Source organism: Polypterus senegalus, chromosome 8 (genome assembly GCF_016835505.1).
Source record: "Polypterus senegalus isolate Bchr_013 chromosome 8, ASM1683550v1, whole genome shotgun sequence".
NCBI lineage: Eukaryota > Metazoa > Chordata > Cladistia > Polypteriformes > Polypteridae > Polypterus > Polypterus senegalus.
In genome coordinates, this window is record NC_053161.1 from 89,781,051 (window position 1) to 89,798,424 (window position 17,374).

A 17,374-nucleotide genomic window follows, 5' to 3' on the forward strand; every position below is an offset into this window, starting at 1 on the left:
GCCTGATTACTGCCACACCTGTTTCAATCAAGAAATCACTTAAATAGGAGCTGCCTGACACAGAGAAGTAGACCAAAAGCACCTCAAAAGCTAGACATCATGCCAAGATCCAAAGAAATTCAGGAACAAATGAGAACAGAAGTAATTGAGATCTATCAGTCTGGTAAAGGTTATAAAGCCATTTCTAAAGCTTTGGGACTCCAGTGAACCACAGTGAGAGCCATTATCCACAAATGGCAAAAACATGGAACAGTGGTGAACCTTCCCAAGAGTGGCCGGCCGACCAAAATTACCCCAACAGCGCAGAGACGACTCATCCGAGAGGTCACAAAAGACCCCAGGACAACGTCTAAAGAACTGCAGGCCTCACTTGCCTCAATTAAGGTCAGTGTTCACGACTCCACCATAAGAAAGAGACTGGGCAAAAACGGCCTGCATGGCAGATTTCCAAGACGCAAACCACTGTTAAGCAAAAAGAACATTAGGGTGGGCGCATCTCAATTTTGCTAAGAAACATCTCAATGATTGCCAAGACTTTTGGGAAAATACCTTGTGGACTGATGAGACAAAAGTTGAACTTTTGGAAGGCAAATGTCCCGTTACATCTGGCGTAAAAGGAACACAGCATTTCAGAAAAAGAACATCATATCAACAGTAAAATATGGTGGTGGTAGTGTGATGGTCTGGGGTTGTTTTGCTGCTTCAGGACCTAGAAGGCTTGCTGTGATAGATGGAACCATGAATTCTAATGCTACCAAAAAATCCTGAAGAAGAATGTCCGGCCATCTGTTCGTCAACTCAAGCTGAAGCGATCTTGGGTGCTGCAACAGGACAATGACCCAAAACACACCAGCAAATCCACCTCTGAATGGCTGAAGAAAAACAAAATGAAGACTTTGGAGTGGCCTAGTCAAAGTCCTGACCTGAATCAATTGAGATGCTATGGCATGACCTTAAAAAGGCGGTTCATGCTAGAAAACCCTCAAATAAAGCTCAATTACAACAATTCTGCAAAGATGAGTGGGCCAAAATTCCTCCAGAGGCTGTAAAAGACTCATTGCAAGTTATCGCAAACGCTTGATTGCAGTTATTGCTGCTAAGGGTGGCCCAACAAGTTATTAGGTTCAGGGGGCAATTACTTTACTCACACAGGGCCATGTAGGTTTGGATTTTTTCTCCCTAAATAATAAAACCATCATTTAAAAACTGCATTTTGTGTTTACTTGTGTTATATTTGACTAATGGTTAAATGTGTTTGATGATCAGAAACATTTTGTGTGACAAACATGCAAAAGAATAAGAAATCAGGAAGGGGGCAAATAGTTTTTCACACCACTGTATACTGTATACTTTAAAGCTAATAGGGAAACTTGCATTGTCTACATTGTAGCCTGCCACTACTTTGTCAGGTGAGTTGTTATTTGAAAAAATTAACATGTTCAGCCAGGCTAGTCCAAAGCATAATCTGTTACATAATCTATCTATCTATCTACTTTTGTACCATATGTGCTTTTTAATATTTTTATTTCTGCTTTTTATATTTTCACTTGTAGTATGTGTCCAATGTTCTCATCAATTTATTTTAACTGAGGAGTGGATGTGAATGATACATAAGCTGGTACTTACATTTTCTTCAACACCCCTTTGAATTTCGAGCACCACGAAGCATCAATGCATGATTAATAAACGGATTGAGGTTTCGGGATCTGTGTGTGCATTACCAAAGGATGAAGGGTATAATAATAGCTACATGCCACTTCTAAAGTGCTGCATGTGATGGGAAGTAAGCGATGCGATTACAGCTGTGTGGCACCATGGAAAAGGGTAAACCACCATGCACTCACACATCTTAGAGGGAGTACAGGATGCGTCTGCAAGGCACAAAGGGCATATGACTTGTGCACAGATACATAAAAGATGCAGGTGAAAACTTAACTCCAAGCTACAAACAAAACTGACACTTGAAAGCACAGCCATGCACAAAAACAGAATTCTCTGGGCACCTAAAATAATATTAAAAAAGAAAGAGGAATGGGTTACAATTCGCACTGCCACCCTGTAATGTATGTAAAAAACCCAAATAAAATTGCTCATTGCACAAACATTTTAAATGCAGTCATTAGTCAGTTCTTCTTTTTTATAGATAATGTATCTAAAAAAAAAACAGTGACCTGGGCATTATACTGTGTAGAATGCCATTAAAGGGCTGTGGGCATTAGCAGACAGTACATGAACAATATGCAGCAATAAACTAAAATCAGTTTCAATTTTCTTCTCTATACAGTACAATTACAGCAACAAGGTACTAGGTCTGAGCTTAAATGAAAAGGCATAATGAGAAATAAAAATTAAGAGATTGTGTGTTTAAGCCTGGGTGTGTTCCCCGGCTATGTTAATATTCCTTTTCTGCATCTACTTTATTTATTATATTGTTTTTCTGATGTTTATTGTTTCTGTGTACTTTTGTTCCAACTATTCTGTTTATTTATTTACTATGTACTGTATGTAATTTGTGTTCTCTTTTGTACCTTGTGTTTTGTGGGTGGACATCTAAGAGTAGGAGCCATCCTGATGTCACCACTAAAGGACCAACCTCAGCCAATTTATGTAAAACTGGGAAACAGGGATTTTAGCAATTCAATTAATTGTTATTGGAGTGTGTAAGTATTGCTTTTCTTTGTTAATTCTGGCTTCTTGATTTCTTGGTTCTGTTTTGGAATTATTGTTTACTGGACTGTGCATTGAACTTATTTGCTCTGGACTGCCCAATCATAAGAGAAGTCACATAATATCTAGAATGTATTTGAAAATGTGTGTTGACTGAGCCTGAGGTGACTAAAACGTGATTTTTACAGCTTTATAACAGCAAAAGAAAAATCATATACATGTTGTTATGGATGCTTAACTGTTCTAGCATAAAGCAGCAGTTAGTCAGAACTCTCAGATTTCAGAAGTAGAAGTCTGTTTTTCTAATAACAATATATGCTCTCTGTTGCTAGCTTATGCGAAGGTTGCCAGATGCTTTTGTTTAGTGGTGTAGAGTAATCTTTACTTTTGTTTCTAATATTCTTATATTTGTCTCATTTTCTGAACACACCTTTCCTGGGGAGGACTGCAGTGGCAGCAGGCCAAATAGGTCAGTCCAGACTTCCCTGGCCCCAGCTACATATTCCAGCTGTTTTTTGGGAATTTTGAGGTGTTCTCAAGCCAGCCAAGAGATATAACCCCTCCAGAATGTCCCGAGTCTGCTGCAAGGTCTCTGTCTAGTGGTACATGCATGGAGAAGACCTGTGGGAAGCCACCCCGGGTTGGCATTGTTATGATATGCCCAAACCATAGCAACTAGCTTGTCTTGATCTGGAGAACCACTGACTCTAGTCTGAGGCTCACCCTAATCATTGAGCTTCTCATCCTATCAGTTTCAGCTCAGCCACCCTACAAAAAAATCTAATTTCTGCTGCTTATACTTGCAATCTCATTCTTTTTGTCATTACCCACAACTGATGACCATAGGCGATGGCAGGAATGAAGATTGTATATTAATTCAGAATGTTTGTCTTTAAACTCAGATCCTACCTCACCAACACAGACTGGTAAAGAGCCTGAAGAACAGCTTACAGTGCTCCAATCCGCTTGTCGATCTCATTTACTTTTCTTCCATCACTCATGAATAATGTCCTGAGAGACTATAGCTTTGTCATTCTTGAGAACTACTCTTTTCTGTGGTTTGATTTCTGTGGTTTGATTTCTTCCTTGTGCCTGATGCTGTTAGATTAGACTCTGGTGGATCATGCAAATTTGATAATGAATGAATGTCATTTTTACAAGTCCAGAATGTAAGTAGCTAAGCAATTCTCTTTTTAGACTCTGATGCTAATGCTGAGTTGTGATTTGCAGCAATTCTTAGTCAACTCTGAAAAATTTGTAATAATCTTTTGTATGAAATGTACTATTTAAAAAAGGTATACAGTCAAGTTGCCTACATATTTGTTTTTTTTAACTTTCGATCATGAGCAATACACAGCATGTCTGTTCAGCTTCACAGATAAATTGTTTTCACCTGAATAGTTTAAATGAACATGTCATTTTATTAATAAATTAATTTAATGTTCTAAATTATAACATATAAATAGATAATTCTGGTGTTTGTTTCAGAAGTTTGTTCAACTAATCCACGGTCTAAAAAATAGTTGAAGCACTGTTTTGGGGATTTCGGATAGCAAAGAATTTAATAGTTCAATTTGTTTTCTGATTTGATACATTTTTAACATCCTTAAATATAAATTATGTTCTCTTGGGTTGCCATTTTTTAAAATGGGTATCACAATTATGAAACTGTTGTTTTGATGGTTGCTATGCCATCATTAGGTAGGATGGTTTATGGTGTGCAATGTGTGATAAAACATCACCTCAATGGTTTAAAAGAAAATCGTGATGCACTTCCTGGGTTGTCCAAATTTGTAAATGCACCCCTAAAATGGTTATTTGCAGTATGATTATGACCATTATTCTGTCCGTTTTAATGTTGTCCCTTAATCATTGTTTTTGGCTCAGTTTGCATCCCTTTGCTGGTTTTTGACTACAATTTTTGGTTTCACATTTTGAGCTTGATCTCCCAGTTTTGGCCTTGGCTAGGGAATATTTCTCTCTCCCTTCTTCCAATCCCATTTATCATTCAAAATGGTGCTGTTTAGTGCAGTCAGTACAGGTTGCTATAGTGTTCACAGGGCAATGTAGCTCAGACGTTTTGCTCACACTAATCCAGTCATTACACTGATGTAGTCACCAATGTCCTAGAGCACTCTACAATTAATGCTATCTGATCTGGCAATTTATTTTGATTTCAGCATTTATCAATCTAGCAGCACTCCTTTCTCTGTTATCTCTAAATCACTACCTACTTCCTTTAGAGTCTGTATAACTAGCAGGAGATTACAGACTTCTTTACACAAGAAAAAACAAGTACCTGTATAGATGTTGTATCTGTGATAAGTAATTTTCAAAGTAAAGTCTGAGTTTATTGTCATGTACAATAAAAATCTTACTTGCATGCTTCTGTAAAACAAAAACAGTGATGCAATACTAATAAAACAGTGAGAGTCACATTAAAATTAAACAATGTTTCTATTTTAAGAGGATTCAGGGTAAGTTGTTCATGGCCAGCACTGTTTGTTGCGCTTATTTTGACTGGAAATGTTTGGAACACATTACTTGTTCAGTAAATGCATATAGTATTTTGTGTAAGTTAAAAAATCTGCTAAATTCTTTTTTTTTTCTACCTGAGAATTTAACTAATTGGGTTTGAGAATTAACAACAGGTATCATAAAAGCATAACCCGTAATTGTATGTTACAAAGCTCTTTTTGTGGCAAATGGATTAAACTGATAACAAGAATTTTAACAGGATTCGAAATACATGTGAAAAAGTTAAAGGAAGCATTATAAATAGCAAATTATGAATGATAGTATATTTTTACAGGACTTCTCGCTGAATGCATTACCACATTAAATGATCACTTGTAAAGCTTTATTAATCCCCTTCCCAGCTCAATGTGCCAATATAATAAAAATCAGAAATGCCTCAGAACATTATATGCTTCTTTTAATATAACTGTAATTCTATTATGCAAATTTTTCATTCCTTTTTCACTGTTGTACAAAGGCAAACAATAAAGCTGTTGTTGTTTTATTTTTCGTACTCACCTAAAATCTCCACCTTCACAGTCTTCTGCTAGAACATATGTACATGTGCCTTGGAAGTTGATCATCTTACCATCAAAGGTTCGGTAATGAGGATCTCCAAAAGCAATGCATGTTGCTGGACGTGGAATACAATGTGGACAGCACATTCCTGGAATCAGGGCTGCCGTCTCATCCTTCAAACAACATGATATATTTTCATAATGCAAGACCAGTAAACAATAATTTGACTTTCTGTCTATGTCATGTAAGTTTTTGCAATCAGTATTTAACATTATAAAATTTATTTTATGTAGTAAACTGTACAACCCTGTTAGAGAGTTAAAATTGAGATTCCTAGTTTGCATATAGTTTCACCTACTTTCATTTAAACTGTTAACTTAACAATAAAAGAATTAAACAAACACTTGCATCATTATTTTTTTTTTTACAATGGGTCAAAATTTCTGAAAATTATAGCTTTTATCTGTGTTATCTGTAAATATGTATGGGAAAACACTGGCCTTCTTGTGGGAAAAAATAGTGAAATAATGTAAATGCATGCAAGACTTTTCTGTACCTATCCATCCATTTACTGATTTTATGACTCTGCTTTATAAATTTCAGTTTCACAGTGCCTATTACGCTGACATCAAACATAAGATCAACAAAACCATAGTATAAACCAATTGAATAAGATCTGATCCTTAACATGAAACTATATGCAGATATGACCGCTAATTTTTTAGTCAAACCTACATCACTGATATTGAGTGCAATCCTTTGAGATAAAAATATCACTCTTGTTCTTGAAGAATGCATGTAAGCTATAAGCTAAAATATATGCAAGTAATTCTGGGCAAAACAACACGTAAAAGATATTATGTATGGTCATTACATTTCAATAAACAGTACTGTCAGTATTAACAGTTCCTCACCAAAGACAACACTAGGAATTTCAAATAAATAAATACACTGCAAAATTATCAGAATTTTAAATAAGTACTCCTCACTATCATTTCTTGGTTTGTTGTACTGTATATTGGCTCTTTTTATGCTACAAATCATCTGCATCCCAGTGTACCATTTTCAGTAGAAAAAATTCTGACAGACTCTGATGTTTACTTAAGAAATAACCTACTGACATACTCTCTTAGCCAAAGTTACAAACATATAATTAGACCTATTCGAGTGTATTACAAAATACCTAAACCTCTTACAATATAAGAAAAAGATATTTTGTTGGCATAAATACAAAATAATAATCTGGCATTATAAATTAAAACAGCAATGTTAAAATTAATTTTTCTTTAAATGGTAATGTCCAAAAAAACTATAAGCCCTAAAATCCTAAAACGTTTGTTTTTCCTCCTGAAATATACTGTTACATTGAAGCCCAGCCCAAATTTGATGACATATGAAACAGATACTTGACTCCATATTAAGCAAAAGAACATTAAACAAAATGAATTATGCTGAATCCACATGAACTACTTACAGAGGCACAAGTGACCTGAGGACAGCGCTCAGTTTGACAGTGAACCTCTCCTGAAACACACGTACATGTCGTGCATTCATCTACTTCCCAGTGCTCATTAGACTGGTACGTGGTGCTCTGGTATATGCAAGATGTATTTGGGTCTGAAATATAATAAACAGATTACAGTCATTTGCGTTATTATTACAAATAATACATGATTTAATATAACCTTACTGAGCAGGTTATCTGTTCACTCTATGGTGATCAGTGTTATACAATCTTTATTTATACAGCATTCAGATAAAGCAAATACTTTTAGAAGCCACTTAACTAGTAGAGATATACAGTATATAGCTGTTCACAAACAATTACAATTGGAGCTCATTGGGTTTGTAGGCAGGGGCTGAACATGTAATCTTGTGGTTTAAAGTCTTTTTTATTATGTACTAAGCCACATTCTCTTCCAAAATATAGTAAGGTGAATCACAAACCATCCATTCATGCATCAGTTTTCTGAATTTGCTATTACCATTACAGAATCTTGGCATTTGCACACCAGTAAAATTCAATTTTATGTACTGAAAAGGGGCACAAACTAGGAAGTTACATAAAACTAAGCTGAAGTGTAAAACCTCATGTAAATAAACAACCTTAACAAATGATGGCAAGTTTACCTAAAGCACTGCTATAACTGCACTTGAAGATGCACTGACTTTAACAGCACATGACAACATGATATATTCATTTCTGTATTAAACTTTTGTCTGAAAAACTAGTATCAAAATGATACCAAATTCTGCCACTTTGCTTGGAATATTTAAAGATAAACTAACCATATTGCACATGGCTATTTATCTAAACTTTAGACATTGAACATGTGTTTTTATAGCAGTTTGTTTTGAAAGTTACTGAAATTAAATTAGAAATAGTGTACATTACAAAGAATATTTATTGTTCTTTGCCTTAAACATAATGGTAATAAAGCTGATTTATGGAATAAATAATTTCCTTACACTGACATAATATTCTCCAGATTGTAATAATTTAATTTATAGAATAAACTCAGACTGCTGTACTCCCACAGGCAGTAAAAATGCATATGTCTTGTAATATATAATAAAGGTCCTTGGTTCATTACATTTTTACCAAACAAAGTATATTCAGGAACCACACATTTCACTGCAAGTTTTTACTGGCAATAAAAATAACTATGCAGCTATTGTTCTGTTTTATAAGATGAATGTTCAAACACATTTGCCACTGGCAAACTTTAGTAGGTGCTGTGTGCACAATATGTAATTTTTATAACATTTTTATTATACTCCATGGGATGCTGTAGTGTAGCAGATTACTATGCCTATGAGATTTTTAACAAAGGTTTCTACTATCATAGTATAAAAAATAAAACTTTTTTTTTTTTTAATTAATATATTTAACAATTTATATTTATTATTAGAAGGTATCTAAAATAATGTGATCCATATAATGAGCTAGACAACCATTAAATCAGTTGAAAATGTGGAACCTCCTGTTTTCTTCTTCTTAACCTCTTGCCTGAATTAGGAAATTTCTAACACAGTCTGACTTGTTTCTAAAGCATTTCGCAAACAGTAAAAAAAAGAAAGAAGTTCCTTTTATAGACTGCCAAAGTTCTGTTATCTTTTTAAAATGTTAAATGACAGCCTTTCACATTAGAATGTTCTGAGTGACTTTGTGAGGCTGTGATGCATGACTGACTTGTTATTACAATACTAATGGGAGACGATTAGAAGGAAATGAGGCTTATACCTTGGCATTCATAACAGCACTTCCCAGGGGACTTCATCTTCACCAGCCCATCCTGACAAATCACTGGCAAGCATTCTTCAATGTGACACTCTATGTGACCCAACTAAATGGAAGAATTAGAGTACAGGTTTTAATCATTCCAGGTATGTGTTACATGGTTTCAGTAAATAATTATATTTGGATTTTGCACACATTTATTTCACTGCTTTCCATTTTAAGATTTTATGATAAAAGGAAACCTAATATTTTATTAAAAAATATAATTATTTTGTCCAGTTTCCACAAACTTACTGGACAATTGTTTCAATTTTCCACCAGAATTACTCGATATGTTAGCAAAAAACAAAAAAAAATTCCACTGAACAACTAATATGTTTTACCATATTTTAAGCTTTCAGAAAAAGAGGGAGTACAATTTCAGTTTTCTACATAATTTTATTATTGTATTACTCTAGAATTATTAAAAATATTTAAAACAAAAATAAAATTAGGTTTGATTTCTATTTCACAATACACAGAGAAACTAAAATGAGCCTGATTGAAAATTCAAACAACATTATAGGATTCTTGGAACTAGTACAAGTAGAATATTCATATGCATTTTTAAAATTATTGTTTAAAGAATAGCTCTGCACAGGTATTGTAATTCATTTCCAATATTTTTAACATTCTGAAGACTGCTGATGAAACTGAATCTGTATACTGGACCAAGCTGTAAATGGAACACAAATTGTATTCGCACATAGGTCACAATAAATGCACACAAAGTTCTGACAGTTAAAATCACAGCAATGGACAATCTCAATGGTGCTTCTTGACTCCTCACCACATGATCCTTCACCTGTAGATTGACATATTGTATTTACAGAATAAGTCTACTCAAAGCCAGTGTGAATGCACCTGTCACCCCACTGCCATTGAACCAAACTTCCCAGGGTTCATCTTTCTGGTGGTGAGCCCACAGAGCAGTTTCACATGGTGTCATCACCAGGATAGGTGGGAATGCTTGCCAACATCAAATCTCTAGTCAACTCTGCCTTGTGCAGGCTTCTTGGATAGTAGGAAGTCTTCTAAAATAAGTTCTTATAAGATTTCACTGAACGATCATTCTGAAATCAGTCTTTGAATAACCTTACTTCTTAAACACATCTTTCCGAAGGTAATCATACCAGAACTAAAGCTCAAAAAAGCAATGCCTCATTTTTTTTATTTGAGCTGTTTATTACATTTTGTAGATGATGCAATTTATATTTCATTTTTAATGTATAAAATATTAATTTAAAAAAACTATTTATTAAATTATTCAAACAATGGAAGTCTGAAATGGTGGAAATTTACTTTAAGAGTTGAGTTGATTCGACTGTATTATAGTATTTGTATATTGTATAATTATACTTGTTATGTATGTAAGTTTAATTCTGGAAAATAACAGTACATAAAAAGTATAGAAATGCAAGGAAATGCTGAATATATGATGTGAGCTTTTTCTAGGGAAGAAATGGCAACAGGTTGGTAAGAACAGGAGAACGAGCCCGTACTCAATTAGGAACGTCTTCGCTGTTATTATTAGTGTATACTTGGCTGACAACTTTGTCCAAGATGATTTATAGATGTTTGCAGATTTTTTTTATAGCTTGAGTGCAGTGGGGTTAAGTCTCTTGCTCAGAGACCCCCAAAGAAGCCATAGGATATTGATTTGCTATGGATGTCGTAATTCCCTTTGTGAGTTATAAGTAAAGAAGGAAATAGAAATATTGTTCTGTGAGCTCCACGTAATGCATGTGTTTCCATAGCTGACTGACAGGTTTTTCCTTCCAAAGGTAAAACCTATCCAATGGCAAAAGAAGCAAAACACTTTCATTCTTTGGTGAAAGCTGAAGAGTGGGGGTGATAGCAGGCAGCATGCAATGTCACTGCAGGTGGTTAAGCAGGAGGTTGATCATTGAGACTGAGACTCTGGCCATTTGACAGAGGGCCCATAGCTGGTAGCACATAAAATGAGCTGCCTAGAATTTTCCAAGGGTGTCTAGATTTTAAGGAGAAATGCAAGGCTTTTGGATTCAGTGGTCTCAAAGGCTGAAAAAAGTAATTGATAATACTGAGACTTTACAGACTAAATTGTAATTCCAGAAGTTACTATGGAACATGCATAGCTTAACTCAGTGGAGCCGCAGTGATTTATTTTGTCTTGTTATTCTTGTTATTTCATGCCTTATGTTTGTCATTAAAACACTTTTCCTTTTTATATTCTTTGAGGTAATGAGGTAATTTTTAACATCAACACTGGACAATTTTTGCATTTTATTATTATTAGGTTAAAGAGATCCCTGGTAGCACCCCCCTTGAAAGAAAAAAAAATTATAACAGAACAAGTAGTAATGGATTAGATTGCTAGCCTTTCAGTGAAGGCTTGAGCACAGGTTTATGTTGCCTAATGTATCAATATGACTATGGTTTATCTTTTTAACTGTATGTATATTTTGAAGGAATACATGTTATCTGCTATTTCTATACAGTTAAGGCAGTTGTCAAGAAAGTATGTTTTTCAGATTTTTAGCATAATACTTATAATGTTGAGAATACTTATTTTATTTTTACTGGATGTCTTACTTGAGTAGGACAAAATTATTTTGGGGCAAATTTGTATTTTTATTTTCTATGTGGAAAATTAAGAATAGCTATGCTGATATTCAATGAATGTACTTACATTGATCAACTTATTTTTTGAAATAAGAATTTTTGTAAAAATATTAGGTACTGTTAAAAGTTTCATATATGTCAATGCTGAACAATTATTTAATTTTTTGAGTGGAGCTTTCCTAATGGTAAATATATTTAAAAAATACTTACACTCAATTAACTTGATTAACTGGAATGACCTAATATAATCATTTATTTTTTCTAATCTACTGTAGGTAATAAATACTGTTTATTTCTTAGAACCAAAAAATACACTACTATTGCAGACTTGGAACATTATTGTGACAACCCAGTGGTGTGGAATGGGCTAAGCACTCTGTGCAGTCTTAGAAGGACTGTTTGTTTCATCTGTGTCTGGAGCTGTAACCTTCAGCCGCTCATCTATGCTCCATGCACTTTCAGCTTTGTTCTCTGTGCCCACACAAACACATTGCCAACCTTCCCTCACTCTACTCACCTGGTGTCAGAGGTAGCCCTTCTACCACACTTTTCTCCATTTCCATGAATCATCCCAAGACCAGGATCCAAACCTCACTTGCCATCAGCATGCTGTAGAAGTGGGAGTATGTGTTTCAAGTGTGCTTTTTTCTCCAGGTAGCCCTGCCCTTTCTGACAGTTCTCAGCCACCCAGGGAACGTGTCCCACTCAAGTCTGGACTCAGAACACTACATTATTTTCCACAAGATAGGAACCATTTGGTAAATTCATAAAAGGGTTAAATGGGATTTAAAATCTTAAGGATATTTGTTCTAGACTTGCTTTTAGAATGTGGTTTTTAAGGGCCAAAGTGAAACCATTTGCGAAACTGAACTAAAATGTATAATTATTTTTCTCAAAACAGTTATATGAAGTGCTAAAGGCTAAGAAATAAAGGAATTTGACCTGTAGTATGATGGAAAGCTTTCTGCATCAGTCATTGTGACATGGCCATGCTCTGCTAATCCTATATTAAATGGCTAAACTACTACTACTACTACTACTACTAAACTATATGGCCAAAAGTATGTGGACACCCCTCCAAATTACTAAGTGCAGATGTCTGAGCTGCACAAAAACATACTCATGCAATCTCCATTGGCAAACACTGGCAGTAGAATGAGTAGTACTGTAGAGGTCAATGACTTTAAAGATGGTAACAGCACAACAACTATGCACTTTGAGGTTTATGAAATGAGTTTTCATTGACAAGCAGCTGCACACAAGCCTAAGATGACTATGCGTAATGCCAACAGTCAGCTGGACTGGTGTAAAGCAAACTGTCAAACTCTGCAGCTGTGGAAATGTGCTCATAGTCTGGCAGTCTGATGGACAAATATGAATTTGGCATATGCCAGGAGTATGCTATCTTCTGGACTGCATAGTGCAAAGTATTGTGAAGTTTGATGGTGGACGGATAATAGCCTGGGGCTAGGGTTTGTGCTCAGCCCAAAAACATTTTAGACAATTCTTCACTTCCAACTTTGTGGTAACAGTCTGGGGAAGATTAATTTCCTTTCTAGTATGACTGTGCCCTGTGCCTAAAGCCAGATCCATAAAGATGTACCTTGTAAAGTTTGGCATTAAGAAACTCAAGTTGCCTGCACAGAACCCTCAGCTCAACTGTACTGAACACCCATGGGATGAACTGGAATGCCGATTACGAGGCAGGCCTTCTTGTTCAACATTAGTACCTGACCTCACAAAATGTTGTTTTGGTTGAATGGTCACAAATACATACACACTCCAAAATCTTGTGGAAAGCCCTCCAAAAATGTGGAGGCTGTTATAGCCACAAAGAGGGAACCAACTCCATAGTAATACCCATGGTTTTAGAATGGGATTCCCAATAAGCTCATATAGTTGGGACAGTCATATGTCCACTGGATCACATTGTAAATTCTCTACATTCATTTATTTTGAATTTTCACTGAGCAAGATGTTTTTCTACAGTTGTCACCATGGAGCGGCTGCTGCTTCACCACCTGAGGCCACAGGTCCGCCATGCCCTCGACCCTCTGCAGTTCGCATACCAGGAGAAGGTGGGAGCGGAGGATGTCATCATCTATATGCTACACCGATCCCTCTCCCACTTGGACAGAGGCAGTGGTGCTGTAAGAATTATGTTTTTGGACTTCTCTAGTGCCTTCAACACCATCCAACCTCTGCTCCTTAGAGACAAGCTGACTGAGATGGGAGTAGACTCACACCTGGTGGCATGGATCATGGACTATCTTACAGACAGACCTCAATATGTGTGTCTTGGGAACTGCAGGTCTGACATTGTGTTCAGCAACACAGGGGTGCCGCAGGGGACTGTACTTTCTCCAGTCCTATTCAGTCTATATACATCAGACTTCCAATATGACTCGGAGTCCTGCCACGTGAAAAAGTTCGCTGATGACACTGCTATTGTGGGCTGCATCAGGAGTGGGCAGGAGGAGGAGTACAGGAAGCTAATCAAAGACTTTGTTAAATGGTGCGACTCAAACCACTTACACCTTAACACCAACAAGACCAAGGAGCTGCTGGTGGATTTTAGGAGGCCCAGGCCCCTCATGGACCCTGTGGTCATCAGAGGTGACTGTGTGCAGAGGGTGCAGACCTTTAAATATCTGGGAGTGCAGCTGGATGACAAATTGGACTGGACTGCCAATACTGATGCTCTATGTAAGAAAGGTCAGAGCAGACTATACTTTCTGAGAAGGTTGGCATCCTTCAACATCTGCAGTAAGATGCTGCAGATGTACTACCAGACGGTTGTGGCGAGTGCCCTCTTCTACATGGTGGTGTGCTGGGGTGGCAGCATAATGATGAAAGACGCCTCACGCCTGGACAAACTTGTTAAGAAGGCAGGCTTTATTGTAGGAGTAAAGTTGGACAGTTTAACATCTGTGGCAGAGCAACGGGCATTAAGCAAACTCCTGTCAATCATGAATAATCCACTGCATCCACTTAACTGTGTCATCTCCAGAAAGAGGAGTAGCTTCAGTGACAGACTTTTGTCACTGTCCTGCTCCACTGACAGACTGAGGAGATCGTTCCTCCCCCACACTATGCGACTCTTCAATTCCACCCGGGGGAGTAAATGCTAACATTACTCAAACTTATTGCCTGCTTTTTTTATTTTTATTCTTTTTCATTTTTTCATTTTAATATTGTTTCTTTGTATCAGTATACTGCTGCTGGATTATGTGAATTTTCCCTTGGGATTAATAAAGTATCTATCTATCTATCTATCTATCTCCATAAGCTCATTCTGTTTTAAGTTAAATTAAAAAAAAATCTGCCCTTTTTTAACAGTCTTATCCAGTTCTGGGTCATAGGTAGGGGGTACCCATTCAGACTACACTGCAAGCAAAATGAGAACCAGTGATGCACTAGGCACCCATCCATGACAAATGCAGAGAAAATTTCAAGCAATTTTGAGGTATTAGAATAAGTTTGACCAATAACATAAAATAGCTAATGCAAACCCAGCAAATGTAACTTGACTTACGTTACAGGTACAAGTGATGCATTCATCTACACTGTCAGTCCATCTCTCACCATCAGAAACACGACGATTTTCAGATTCAATCAAACACTCTGAAAATGTCAGAAAGGTTACATAAGTCAAACAACTAGATAACATATAGTGATTCTGTCTGTCTGTGTACTCTTGTTGACTACCATTTGCTGTTATATAATCATTACAATACATTCAATAGTCTGATTGTAATGTAAGACTGGATTCTTTAATGATGTGACTGTAAAAGTAATGCCTTTGCTAAGCTTGATTGTAAACTTTAGTAAAGGAAGCTAGTCAGTATTTAAAGGCAGAGTATATTAACTTCACCAACAATGATTAATTATTAGTTCATATACTATATTAAGACAAATGTGGCTCTATATTTATAATTTGTATTTACAATAGTCAAATAACACCATGATAGCATTACCTTTTCCAAAAGTATATACATTTTTAAATAAATGTGTTTTAATAAAATACATACTGTTATAAAAACTGTATTTTTCAATAATGCGTTTTATATAAAAATATAATTATGGCAGACTTGGTAATCAATTATCAACCCATCCATCCATTATCCAACATGCTATATCCTAACTACAGGATCATGGGGTCTGCTGGAGCCAATCCCAGCCAACACAGGGCGCAAGGCAGGAAAGAAACTCCAGGCAGGGCGCCAGCCTACCGCAGAGCACACACACACCCACACACTAGGGACAATTTAGAATTGCCAATGCACCTAACCTGCATGTCTTTGGACTGTGGGAGGAAACCAGAGCACCCAGAGGAAACCCACGCAGACACAGGGAGAACATGCAAACTCCACGTAGGGAGGACCCGGGAAGCAATCCTGGGTCTTCTAACTGCGAGGCAGCAGCGCTACCACTGCGCCAGATAAGTAAATGTATATACACACACACATATACTATGGTCTCAAAACACACTAGAATGAAAAAAAGGAAGAAAAAACAAAGAAACAGCAAGGCCATTGTGCCGCCCTAATCAATTATTTTAGGCAAAATTAATGTGAAAGTACTTATAGTTACTTCAGTTAGGACTTCAATAAAAGGACTTATTTAACCATGTACTCATTTTTTAGAATGCATTACAAAGAGTGATGGTAAATACATCTAACAATCTGTACTCTGTTTACCGTCACATATGGGACAACAGGAATCTGCAGGGGTGAACTGCTCAGAAGATGGACAGCTTAAATGAGGACAACCTTGATGAATACAAGTCCATGTCAAGTCCTAAAATATACAAAAAGAGTGACAGTTTAGCTTTTTCTCAGTAGCAATAAGAAGTCAATTTTCTGAAGAATTCTTTTTCTTTGGAAAATCATAGTTGTTTTTCATAGGTACATTTAAAAAAAAAAGAAAGCAGACTTTTGGAAGCAAGGCTTAAAATATGCAAAAACTGGCATCTTAATTTTTGTCAGTATCAAGAAGAAAGTGTTTTTGAAGAAGTGAATTTCTTTGGAACTTCAAATAGTTTTTTTATAACAGTAGTTCAAAAAAGAATGTAGTCTTTTGGAAACAACAATCAGCGCTGATGAGCTGAAGAAAACTAAATGCCAGTGCCTATTTGACATTTCTCTATGTTATATCCAGCATTTCCAAAAATATAAACAATTTAAAAAAAAAATTTATGAAATAATTCACTAATTCTTTGTATCCATTTCCTTATAGTCTGAGTTGCAGGGTCACCCGGGGACACCCCATCCAGAGTTGAGTCCTTCCTTATGGCTAGTATTATAAGGAAAGGCTCTAGACCTTACAATACAAAATTAAGAAGGAATGTAAAGTACGTGTAAACACTGTATTGACACAAGGCTCTGACAAAAGAAATTGATAGAGAGAAAAAAAATGTTGGTGATATTTTATAAACCGATTTTTGGTGATATTTTATAAACCAACTGAGAACCCAACCAAGTAATCTATATGTATAGCATTCTGGCACCAAATAATAGGTGACAGAAAAAAAAGGTAAAGCTGAAGGTATTGACAGCAACATATACATTGAATAATTTCATTTTCTTTGGTTATATTCTTGAATAAAGGTGCACATGTTTTTTTTCTCCCTTTTCTGAAAGTATTTATTTGATATTTTGACTTCTGTTTTCACACATTATACACTTCACGTCAGCATTTTGTCAGTTATTACTATAACATGAAAAACGTTTCTGCTTTAGTTATGTGTTCAACATTTCTTGCCACATATTTCCCGTTATCCTACAT

The 17,374-nt window shown here is 36.0% G+C and overlaps 1 protein-coding gene across 1 annotated transcript in view; it reads right to left on the minus strand.

Annotated features, from left to right (window-relative positions):
• LOC120534123 (kielin cysteine rich BMP regulator) overlaps positions 1–17,374 on the minus strand; it is a 314,528-nt gene that overhangs the window by 28,825 nt on the left and 268,329 nt on the right. The window contains 5 exon segments of the mRNA XM_039761428.1: positions 5,704–5,876; positions 7,178–7,320; positions 8,948–9,050; positions 15,123–15,211; positions 16,288–16,387. Coding sequence (XP_039617362.1) covers positions 5,704–5,876; positions 7,178–7,320; positions 8,948–9,050; positions 15,123–15,211; positions 16,288–16,387 — 608 coding nt within the window.